The sequence below is a fragment of the Felis catus genome, chromosome A3, assembly GCF_018350175.1.
Source record: "Felis catus isolate Fca126 chromosome A3, F.catus_Fca126_mat1.0, whole genome shotgun sequence".
Lineage (NCBI taxonomy): Eukaryota > Metazoa > Chordata > Mammalia > Carnivora > Felidae > Felis > Felis catus.
Genome location: NC_058370.1, coordinates 105,612,592 through 105,624,999, shown reverse-complemented (window position 1 = coordinate 105,624,999; position 12,408 = coordinate 105,612,592). Strand labels below are relative to the sequence as shown.

Below are 12,408 nucleotides of genomic sequence, written 5' to 3'. Positions count from 1 at the left end.
TCAGCATGATTTTCATGGATGTTGACAAGCTAAGTGTATGTGGAAATATGAAGGGATGAGAGTGGACAAAAATAACTAAAGTTGATGAGGGTGTAAATTAACCGGAACTCGCATACACTCCTGTATGTTGGACATAGAAATTGACACAGCCATTTTGGAATACTGTTTGGCATTACCTTCTAAGTTTGAACATACACATGTGCATACCCTCTACCATCCTGTTCCACTTCTTGGTATAAATCCAACAGAAGTATATACATGTGTTGACCAAAAGACAAGTAATCAAAAATAATGGTAGCAAAAAACAAAAAAAAAGGAAGTTACCCAAATGCGAGTTAGTAGGAGGATGGATAAATCAATAACGTGGTCTTTACATATAAAAGAATACAATACAGTAATGAGGAGGAAAAAATTACAATATATGCACCAATATGAAGTAAATCTCATGAATGTAATGTAGATAAAATAGGGCCAGACATGAAGGAGTATATTCTGTGTGATTCCATTTAAATAAAGCAAAGTAATCTGTGCTGCCACAAATCAGGATCATAGCTGCTTGAACAGAGGGAGGGGATAGTGTCCCCTTTTCTAAAGGGATCTAAGTGTTTGTGCGATGTTAGTAATAATGTTCTTTTTCTTCTATGCAGAGATGTGTTCGATTTGTAAAAATTTATCAAGCTATGCACTTAGGATTTGTGTACTTTAATATATATATATATATAATATACAACAATTAAAATCCAAGTAAAATATTCTATTATGCTACACTCATATCCAAAGTGATTTAATTTCATAGATTATTTCAAATCATGTCTTGATATCTTACCACTAGCATTATGGGTTTGTATACTGGAAATATTTGTAGTTAGCTTTATAACCGTCAGTTAATCCATTTGGCATGAGATTCAACTGTCAAGTAGTTTTTATTTTATCCAAGTGAAAACTAAGGGCTGTTTAATTATTAAAATGCAGGGGCGCCTGGGTGGCTAAGTCAGTTGAGCGCCTGACTTCAGCTCAGGTCATAATCTGTTTGTGGGTTTGAGCCCTGTGTCGGGCTCTGTGCTGACAGCTCAGAGCCTAGAGCCTACTTCAGAATCTGTGTCTCCCTCTCTCTCTGCTCCTCCCCTGCTCACACTCCCTCTCAAAAAACTAAGTAAAAACATTTAAAAAAGCGGGGCGCCTGGGTGGCGCAGTCGGTTAAGCGTCCGACTTCAGCCAGGTCACGATCTCACGGTCCGTGAGTTCAAGCCCCGCGTCAGGCTCTGGGCTGATGGCTCAGAGCCTGGAGCCTGTTTCCGATTCTGTGTCTCCCTCTCTCTCTGCCCCTCCCCCGTTCATGCTCTGTCTCTCTCTGTCCCAAAAATAAATAAACGTTGAAAAAAAAATTTTTTTAAACATTTAAAAAAGGAAAAAAAAATACATATATATAAAACCTCTGGGCGCCTGGGTGGCCTAGTCGGTTAAGTGTCCAACTTCAGCTCAGATCATGGTCTCATGGTTTGTGGGTTCGAGCCCCACATCAGGCTCTCTGCTGTCAGCACAGAGCCTGCTTCAGATCTTCTGTTTCCCTCTCTCTCTCGCTCTCTCTCGCTCGCTCTCTGCCCCTCCCCCACACTTGCTCACTTGTTCTCTCTCTCAAAAATTAACATTAAAAACAATTTTTTAAGTATCCTCAATTCAGTAATTTTGTGAAAACACTACATTTGTAATTCCTTTGTGACTCATGCCTGTTTTCTTCCTTTTTCACTCCAGTTCTTTTAAATCTTGTCCTTTCTAGAAAGAGCATAAAAATTCTATCTTTTTTGTTTTTTCATTTCTATAGGAATCTGTAGTGACTATTCTATGTCTACTTTTTAAGCCTTCAACCTCATGACGAATCTCTAAATCAGTAGTATTTTCTTGAATGGTCAATAATTATAGTACAAAGAAAGATAAGACTTTTTTTTTTTAATCAGAATGGCAATCTGTCTTTAAGATAGAATGTACATGGCTCTTGATTTGCTACTATTATTATACTTTTCCCTGAATGTGCAGGAAATTAAAATAATCTAAAACTAATTCATATGTCTTCCTAATGCAGAGTTATTATATATAAATAGCATAAAAGATGATACACTAGTGTGAGGACACCAAATTTAAATCATTATTCTAAAAATCTATTAAAATTTTTCAGGAAAATTGATCTTAATAGAAAAGACATTATCTCAAAATGTTTCCTAGTCTTCAATTGTCAGTAGCTATAATTGGTACTTGCTGGAGATAAGGGTATACACTTCATCTAAAGCTTTATTTCTTATCCACAGACAACAAATGAAGTTGTTTTGGCTGTGGAATTCCATCCAACAGACGCAAATACCATCATAACATGTGGTAAATCTCATATTTTTTTCTGGACCTGGAGTGGTAATTCACTAACAAGAAAACAGGGAATTTTTGGGGTAAGGATCAGAATGTTAAAACTTCATTATAAAACTTTTAATCTTTATTGTTTAGTAAACATAGTCATCATGCCAAAGGAAAAACTGAAAATTCTCATTGTTTCATTGTAGAAATATGAAAAACCAAAATTTGTGCAGTGTTTAGCATTCTTGGGAAACGGAGATGTTCTTACTGGTGACTCAGGTGGAGTCATACTTATATGGAGCAAAACTACTGTAGAACCGACACCAGGGAAAGGGCCTAAAGGTACAGTATTCTCACACTGAAGTCCTCACTTTTAATGTGTACATCTTGATGTTGTAGGCCGGCTCTTACTCAGACCAGAAGAGTCATCAACATGCATTTTGTTTTTAATGTTTTTCATGATCTGTTTTTTAAAGTTAAATTGTTTACACAGCTATTCATGACCGTATATAACCTACGTTTGACTATATTGAACCTTTCCTTCTAGGAGGTTAATACAAAGTAATTAGAGATGATAAAGATATATACTAATTTAAAGAGTACAAAGATTGAGAGAGAAATCATCCTGATCTTTAGTGTTTTATGGAGGCTTCACAGAAGAAATGGTATTTAAGTTAAGCCATAATGATACAAAACTTCAAAAGATATGGAACATTGATCCCAGTTTAGGGAAACAGTGCAAGCAGAGGCAGAAAGATGGATAGGAATGTGAGGCATCCAGGATAATGTGAATAAATTTGTCGTGTACAAGTGTTTACAAAGATGAGAAATAGCCAACTTGAGGGAAATTTGATTTTTTTTAATTGTTTTTTTTTACATTTACTTATTTTTGAGAGACAGAGAAAGAGCACAAGTGGGGGTGGGGCGGAGAGAGGGAGACACAGAATCCATAGCAGGCTTCAGGCTCCAAGGTGTCAGCACAGAGCCCAACGTGGGGCTTGAACTCACAAACCGTGATCATGACCTGAGCCGAAGTTGGATGCTCAACTGACTGAGCCACCCAGGCACCCCGAAGGAAATTTGATTTTAAAAAAGAGTAATGTTTTATAATTCCTACTATCAGTTTAATTAATACAGTCTAAGTAATTAAAAATTTAAGTAAGGATTAAGTTACAGATTTTTTTGTAACCAAAAAAGAATCCTTAAAACTGGTTGAGTTGACCATGAAAGACGAGTTGTGAGGCTGATGGTCTTTATCCCCCAGTTAGATACCAGAAAAGACCCTGGTGAGAAATAAGATGTAAAAAGAAAAAAGTTGGGGCACGTGAGTGGCTCAGTCAGTTATCCGACTTCGGCTCAGGTCATTATCTCACAGTTTGTGGGTTTGATCCCTGGCATCGGGTTCTGTGCTGATGGCTTGGAGCTTGGGGCCTGCTTCAGATTCTGTGTCTCCTTCTCTCTCTGCCCCTCCCCAACTTGTGCTATGTCTCTCTCTGTCTCTCAAAAATAAATAAATGTAAAAAAAAAAAATTAAAAAAAGAAAAAGTTAACAAGATAGAACTGTTTATTTAGTGCCCCCAAAGAAGGGAGGAGTTTCTTTTTTTTTTTTTTTTCCACGTTTTTATTTATTTTTGGGACAGAGAGAGACAGAGCATGAACGGGGGAGGGGCAGAGAGAGAGGGAGACACAGAATCGGAAACAGGCTCCAGGCTCCGAGCCATCAGCCCAGAGCCTGATGCGGGGCTCGAACTCACGGACCGCGAGATCGTGACCTGGCTGAAGTCGGACGCTTAACCGACTGCGCCACCCAGGCGCCCCAAGGAGTTTCTAGGAGTATCAGTGCTATCAAGAATCAAAACTAAGAAACAACCATTAGTGGTTTACAGTATCAACAGAACTTAGATTAAGGCCCCAAAACAGCTAAGTATAGAATGGCCAGTTTGAAAATGGAGAATTTTGAGAATCCAAGGTGAAAATGGAATGGGAAGTAGAGAGTTACTAGAGTCAGTCAGTAGTCTTTTGAAGGGTGCCTAAAACCTGAAGTAAAATGGGAATTGCCAGTGACAAGGAGGAAACTAAAACTCTTAGAGACAGGAGAATACCTGGATTAGGTATTAGAGGAAGAATTATCCTTGAAAAAGAGCAAGAGCTTCCATTCATTCTGAGACTGGAGCTTTAGAAGCTGAGATATTCTCTGTGGGTAAATGGGGGTTGGGGGGGGTCATGCAGGATGACATTGCTCTCAGTAAAGGTGACTTTGTTAAAGACTTGACGTTTTTAAAGGGACAGTGTGAGCAGAGGAGAGGCAGAGAGAGAAGGGGAGAGAGAGAGAATCCCAAGGAGGCCCTCCATTGTCAGTACATGCCCAGTCCCATGAAGCCACAAGGTCATGACCTGAGTCAGAACCAAGAGTCGGATGCTTAACCAGCTGAGCCATCCAGGCACCCCTGAAGTTTCTGTTTTTAATGGATACAAAAAGAACAATAGTAATGTCATGTAAAGTATCACATAGACTCCATTACTTCAGAGTTCTACTTGTTGGAATTGAGATCCAGCTAAAACCTTTGTCTTTTCTGTGGATAGTAGATTTACTATAACAAATAATAACAAAACCAAAACCCTGTGAACTTAGAGATATTATTTTCTAAACAATTAGTGATTAAAACTATCCTTATCAACTCTTGAAAGGCTGTTTCCAAAGATCTTAACAGCTCATGACTAGCAGCTCTTTATAGTGTAGTAATAAAGAATGATTGTCCCAATTACTACATTTGTGGCACATTTCCTACCTTTCTCCTCTGCTTTTCTCAACATAGCAACAGACTAGAGGGTTCAGTCTCCCTTGCGCTGGGTCCTGTGAGGGTAGTGTGTATGGCCATGTTAATCAAAAAGAATGAAATCTTGCCATTTGCAACTACCTGGATAGAACTAGATGGTACTATGCTAAGCGAAATTAGAGAAAGACAAATATCATATGACCTCACTTATATGAGGACTTTAAGATACAAGACAGATGAACATAAGGGAAGGGAAGCAAAAATAATATAAAAATGGGGGCAAAACATAAGACACTCTTAAATATGGAGAACAAACAGGGTTAGTGGTGGAGTTGTGGGAGGAGGAATGGGCTAAATGGGTAAGGAGCATTAAGGGATCTACTCCTGAAATCATTATTACACTATATGATAACTACTTGAATGTAAATTTTAAAAACTAATAAATTTTTTAAAAACTTGAAAAAAAAATTAAAAATACCATAAAAAAAAAAAAAAAGAAAGAAACAGGGACATCTGGGTGGCTCAGTTGGTTAAGCGTCCAACTTCGGCTCAGGTCATGATCTCACAGTTTGTGAGTTCAAGCCCCACATCAGGCTCTGTGCTGATAGCTTGGAGCCTGGAACCTGCTTTGGATTCTGTGTCTCCCTCTCTCTCTGCCCCTCCCCCTGCTCATGCTCTCTCTCTGTCTCTCAAAAATAAGTATAAATGTTTAAAAAAAATTTTTTTTAAATATGCATGGCCATATTATAAAATGGGAGGGGGGGAGAATAAACTCATAGTTTGGTCCCCTTCTTTTTCTCACTACAGCCCCTCTTCCCAGCCCCCATAATGGGCTTTGGCATTTCTTTAGCTTTACCTCAAATTGATTTTTCTCAGAAATAAAGATAAATTTTTAAGCCCCATTTGTACCACGTAGGTCCACTTTGCCCTTTTCTCTGGTAGGTGAAAAAAAATTACAAGAGCAACACTGAAAATAACCTTTTTCAACACCCCCCCTTTTTTTTTTTTTTACTATTAAGAAAAAGCTGAAAAAATATCCAGACCATCATGCTTCCTTCAGAGTAGAAGTTTATAAGAAAAATTAGACATGTTGTTCTAAAATCAGTGGGCTGGGAGCAGAGAGAGATTATTTATTAGCAGTAACAGGTGGTAACCGCAGAAAGAAAACTAGCTATACCAATCAGAGTCTGAGAATCCACAGGAAGAGAGGTAGGGGTTGACAGGGAACCAACTTGGGGTGCCTGAGACATTTCCCCTGGGGATTGGGAGAGCAGCATGCCCTGGTTTCTCTTATTCATCCCCCTCACCTTAAACACGCTGAAACAACTTCCCTTTGTCTCTCTGGAGTCTCTGCATCAGACCGTGGAAATCACCACAAATAACGTAGGAATAAGGGGATCCTTGTTTCTCTGCTCAGAAGGAAAGTCCTAATTTACATGTCTGTCTTCCCTAATAAGTCTGACTTTCCCAGGATTCAGATAATGTCTGGCAGCTGTTACTAGCTGTTTGAAAAGTATTTGTTAAACATTTTATTAAGGAAATGACTTTACTCTTACCTTTGGGTGTTAGTGTAGGAATAAAAGTTGAGTGGTACGGATGAAAGCACTATTTTCATGGAAATGGGGAATTTGACTATAGCACTGCAGATTTCTATGATTGCGCAGATTTTAAACTATATTTTTTTGGAGATGTACTACAGTAGTGTTCTCCATATTCATTCAACTGAATTTCTAAGTTTGGCAGGTGACTTGGATAGTTGTCAATCCTTAAATTTTACTACCAGTGATCCAGATCTCAATCATTGGCCATGCATTCTTTAGCTTGTTTTGTCCAATTCAGGTTCAAAACTCACAATAAGGATAGCAGTGGATTATGGATTCTTAAGAAAAAAGAATGGTAGGCGGGGGCACCTGGGTGGTTTCCATAGGTTAAGTGCCCAACTCTTGATTTTGGCTCAGGTCATGATCTCAGGGTTGAGTTCGAGCCCTGCGACCAGCTTCGCACTGACAGCACAGAGTCTGCTTGGGATTCTCTCTCTCTGCCCCTACCCTGCTCACGTGTGCGCAAGCATGCTCTCTCTCGCAAACTTTAAAGAAAAAAAAAGAACAGTGATATTAATCAACTACCTTTCCCACTTATCTCTGATTTCTTTTTCCTGGGCACGTTTGTTCAGTATTAGAAATGCAAGGAACAGCAGTGTCTGCCAAAACACTTACATGTTATCCTCTGACACTAAGCAGAATTTGGGTATAAATGTACCCTTCGTTAGCCTTAATGTGTGTTGAAGTGGGAGGCAGGGAGAGGTTGTTTTTATTTTGGTTTTTGTCTAAAAAACTTGTGGCTTGGGCTTTTTTCCAAAAATCTGCATGTGAACATACAGGAAACAGGAAATCTAATCTTTGTAAATTGCTGGGCATATAAAATGGACTATGTTGTCCTCTGCCATATGACTGATCCCGTTATGGGCAAACTTGTTGAGAATTTTGTTCCTTCCTTTACATTTGAGGGTTTCAGTTCTGTAAGTATGGCTAGGAAGGATTTGATGAGTGCAATGAACACTCAAAGTTTCCATTTTTAAATTCTTGCCAAAAATTTCAGTAGATTGATCCATTTTGTATATTCCCTAGTATGACGTTTCTGCATCAGTGGCAGTCTTTTCAACCAGATCTGAGTGTACTATGATAACGTGTCTGATAAAGGGACATTCATCCCTTTATTTTGGATGGTGGAAGTATAATTCCATAGCTAATTTTTTACTCTACTAATAGCAAACAAACCAAAACTGTATTTATACTTCATAAGCTCTTTGTATATTTTCTACTTGCTTCCAAACCATTTTTTCCTTACCTTAAATTAACAGAAATCTTCAAAGTAATTAGAATTTTCTATTTTTTTCCTGATTTTATTGAGCTATAATTGACATATAACATTGCACAGTTTAAAGTGTACAGCATAATGTATATGCCAAATGATTACCATAAACGTTTAGTTAATATCCATCGCTTCGCAGTTTTTTTTCTTGTGATGAGAACTTTTAAGATCTACTCTCAGCATCTTTCAAATGTACAATATAGTATTGTTAATTATAGTCACCATGCTGTATATTACATCCCCCAGAATTTATTTATCTAATAACTAGATATTTCTACCTTTTGACCATTGTCACCCATTTCCCCCGCCACCACCTGTTTCTGTTAGTTCATTTTTTTAGATTTTATTTGTAAGTGAAATCATATAGTATTTGTCTTTCTGTGTCTAATTTCACTAAGCATAATGCCCTCAGGGTTCATCCATGTTGTTACAAATGACAGGATTATCTTCTTTTTTTATTCCATTGTATATGTGTATGTGTGTGTACGCTGATCACCTAAGTGCTGATCACCACTTAGGCTATTTCGTTATTTTCTGTTGTTGGGTACAACAACAGAAACATGGGTATATTTCTCATGTTGGGTACAAAGTAATTGTTATTTCCAACGTATATGAAAAAGTTCAGATTTTTCTTCTATGAAATAATTCATAAGTTTTAAGTGGGGGGAGGGGAAGTTGAGAATATCTACAAGGTCATTAAAATGTCCATTTTTCTTAAATCTTTGCCGATTTCTTTAAGACACCATTTTACATGCTCCAAATTATCAACATGGACATATTTGCCCAGTTGCTAAGAATATAACATAAGTTTCAAAGTCTCCCTAACATTTGATTCCATAGTTCTTAAATAGGCACAGAAAGCCCTTGAGACTATCCATATTTGGCAGTCAAGGTAAACTGCTTTTTAAGGAAACTTTGTTTCTGTTAGAGATGACAAGAAAGGGGAGATATGAAATTAAATACCTGAAGGTACAGTAGGTTTTTAAATTCAAGGATAATTATTTTTCTTGGTAGGTATTTCAAAAATTATTTGGCTTAAATTGGAATGTCAGAAATACAGGCCCATGAGAAAGAAATCTTTGATAATTTGGGCCTTTTTTTATGTTTATTATTTATTTATTTAGAGAGAGAGAGAGAGAGAGTGTGTGTGTGTGTGAGAGAGAGAGAGAGAGAGAGAGAGAGAGAGAGAAAGAGAGAGAGAGAGAGAGTGCACAGGGGAGGGGCAGAGAGAGAGGGAGAAAGAGAATCCCAGGCAGGCTCTGCCCTGTGAATGCAGAGCCTGATGCAGGGTTCATTCTCACTGACCATGAGATCATGGCCTGAGCCGAAATCAAGAGTCAGATGCTCAACTGACTGAGCCACCCAGGCGCCCTGACTGAAAATTTGTTTTCTCAGTAAATACTGTCTAAAGGGAGCTTTGGTAATTTGTATAAATTTGAAACACAGAAACTTTAGCTCAGCTAATATTAGGTCCTTCTCAGGAAATAACTCTCCTGGGGTAGGAGGTAGAAAGTGAAAATTTCATGGAGTTTATGCTACTTAGATATTTTTATTCTTGATGAAGCATTTGTTCCTCAGGTTTATTTTCTGTTTTCTAACATTCCATCATTCTAGGAAGATCTTAAGTGTTTAATGAGGTTTATGTGGTGTTTGGAAGTATGGAAGACTGAATTAAAAAAAAACTGTATTGCATATTTCTACATTCTGATAGAGATCCATGAAATTCCACATCTCTGTGTTTTTTTGTAATTTCTTGCATGGTACCATGGTACTTTCAGACCACTCTTGTTATTTGACCATGCATGAGAAAATAAGCCCTTTGCTTTTTTTTTTTTTTTTTTTTGTCTTAATGCCCAAATCCAACAATACTCAAAAAATTTACATCTCTCAGATTTCCTTTCTTTCTTGGTCACATCAGAGCCATGATAAATAATTGGCTGGCTATCCTGCTGGACACAGTTGTAGTGTTCAGTGTTTAAAGTATTTTTAGGTGATGAATGTTGATGTGCACTGAGGCAGTTGACATGAATAAAAGTTTGTTGGAGTTCTGCCCCCAGCTCTGCTGATTCAAGCAAGCTCTACTCCAAATCAGGGAAGCCATTTCCTTGCTCCCTGCCAAATACACTTTTCTATTAAGTATCTGTACCACTAGCATCCTCACACTGAGTAATTTTTAGAGCCAGCTGCAACATTTTTTTAAAGGATACCAAAGCCCTACAAATTTCAGTTAATTTCTTAAATACAGTGGCAGCTCAAATAGATAAGTAAAAATGAACAATCTCAATGACAGCTTTATTGAGATTTATTAAGTTCACATACCATAAAACTCACCCTTTTAAAATGTACACTTGATTTTTAGTACACTCATGGAGTCATACAACCATCACCACTATCTAATTTCAGAACATTTCATCACCCCAAAAACAAACACTGGGTCCATTAGTAGTCATTTGCTATTTCTCCCTCCCGGCAGCCTGTAGCAACCATTCGTCAGCTTTTGGTCTCTAGGGATTTGCCTCCTTTGGACATTTCACATAAATGGAGTCATACAGTATATGGTCCTTTGTGACTGGCTTCTTTTATTAGAACCTTAATGTTTTCAAGATTCATCTATGTTGTGGCACATATCAAATACCTCATTCTTTTTGTGGCTGAATAATATTACATTATAAATGTACATATTGTGTTTATCCATTTTTCAGTTGAACAATTTAGAAAATGAACACTTTTTTTCAGTTTTATTGAGGTATAATTGGGATATGATTTTGTATACATTTAAGATATATAACAATGATTTGATTTATGTTTATATTGCACAGTGACTATCACAGTAAGTTTTGTTTACGTCCAGCACCTCACATAGTTACAGATTTTTCTCTTTTGATGAGAGCTTTTAAGATCTACTCTCTTAGGGGTGCTTGGGTGACTCACTTGTTTAGGCGTTCGACTCTTGATTTCAGCTCAGGTCATGATCTCGCAGTTCGTAAGTTCTAAGCCCTGCATTGGGCTCTGCACTTACAGTGTAGAGAGCCTGCATGGGATTCTCTCTTTCACTCTGCTCCTCCCTACCCCCTTCTCTCTCTCTCTCTCAAAATAAACTTAAAAAAAAAAAAACTCTCTTAACTTTCAAATATACAATACAGTATTCTTAACTGTAGTCACCATGCTGTGTGTTAACTTCCAAGAACTTCTTTATCTTCTAACTGGAAGTTTGTACCTTTTAACCACCTTCACCCATTTCTCCCACTGAATTTTTTTTTTTTAAATTTTTTAACGTTTTTTATTAATTTTTGAGACAGAGCGAGATAGAGCATGAATGGGGGAGGGTCAGAGAGAGAGAGAGGGACACACAGAATCGGAAACAGGCTCCAGGCTCTGAGCTGTCAGCACAGAGCCCAACGCGGGGCTCGAACTCACAGACCGTGAGATCATGACCTGAGCTGAAGTCGGACGCTTAACCGACTGAGCCACCCAGGCGCCCCCACTGAATAATTTTTAAACTTGTAATTTTTTTCATTTTTCCAAGCGATTTAAGATCTGTTGACTGATTTGGGCCATATTTAAACAAGGCTCTACCTTCCCATTTGTAACCCACTCACTAATTCTACAAGATATCTTCCTAAGAGCTTTACTCTTGCTCTCCTAGCCTCACTAGCCAGATAAAGAGCTTCTCTGAGTTAACATACCATGAATACCAAAGAGAAGGTCTCAGGAAATGAACTGGTTATAGTTTGAATACTAAAATCTTACCCTCACCCTTAAGAAAGAGGATCTGAGGGGCACCAGGCTAGCTCACTAGGTGGAGCATGACACTCTTGATCTCGGGTTCATGGGTTCGAGCCCCATGGTAGGCATGGAGCCTATTTAAAATTTAATTAATTAATTTAAAAAGGATCTGATATATATATATATATATATATATATATATATATATATATATATACACACACACACACACACATACATACATACATATATATCTGATTACATATATATAATACATACATACATAATTGACCCTTGAACAACATGGGTTTTGAATTGCATGGGTCCACTTATGTGCAGATTTTTTTTTTTTTTAATGTTTATTTTTGAGACACAGAGCACGAGCAGGGGAGGGGAAGTAAGAGACAGAGACCTAGAATCTGAAGTAGGCTCCAGGCTCTGAGCTATCAGCACAGAGCCCAACGTGGGGCTTGAACTCAGGAGCTGTGAGATCTTGACCTGAGCCGAAGTTGGACACTCAACTGACTGAGCCACCCAGGTGCCCTGGTATTTTTTTTTTTCTTTTAAAGTTTATTTTGAGAGAGAGAGAGAGAGCCCTTGGGGGTGGGGGTTGGGGGGTGGCGAGAGAGAGGGTGAAAGAAAATCCCAAGCAGGCTGCATGCCGTCAGTGCAGAGCCCAACCCGGGGATGG

General features: G+C 38.1%; 1 protein-coding gene across 10 annotated transcripts in view; it reads left to right on the top strand.

Moving 5' to 3' along the window:
- EML4 (EMAP like 4) overlaps positions 1-12,408 on the top strand; it is a 161,772-nt gene that overhangs the window by 114,994 nt on the left and 34,370 nt on the right. For all 10 annotated transcript variants that reach the window (XM_019827636.3, XM_019827638.3, XM_019827639.3 and 7 more), the window contains 2 exons: positions 2,304-2,438; positions 2,550-2,685. In XM_019827636.3, coding sequence (XP_019683195.3) covers positions 2,304-2,438; positions 2,550-2,685 — 271 coding nt within the window. The remainder of the gene's footprint in view (positions 1-2,303; positions 2,439-2,549; positions 2,686-12,408) is intronic.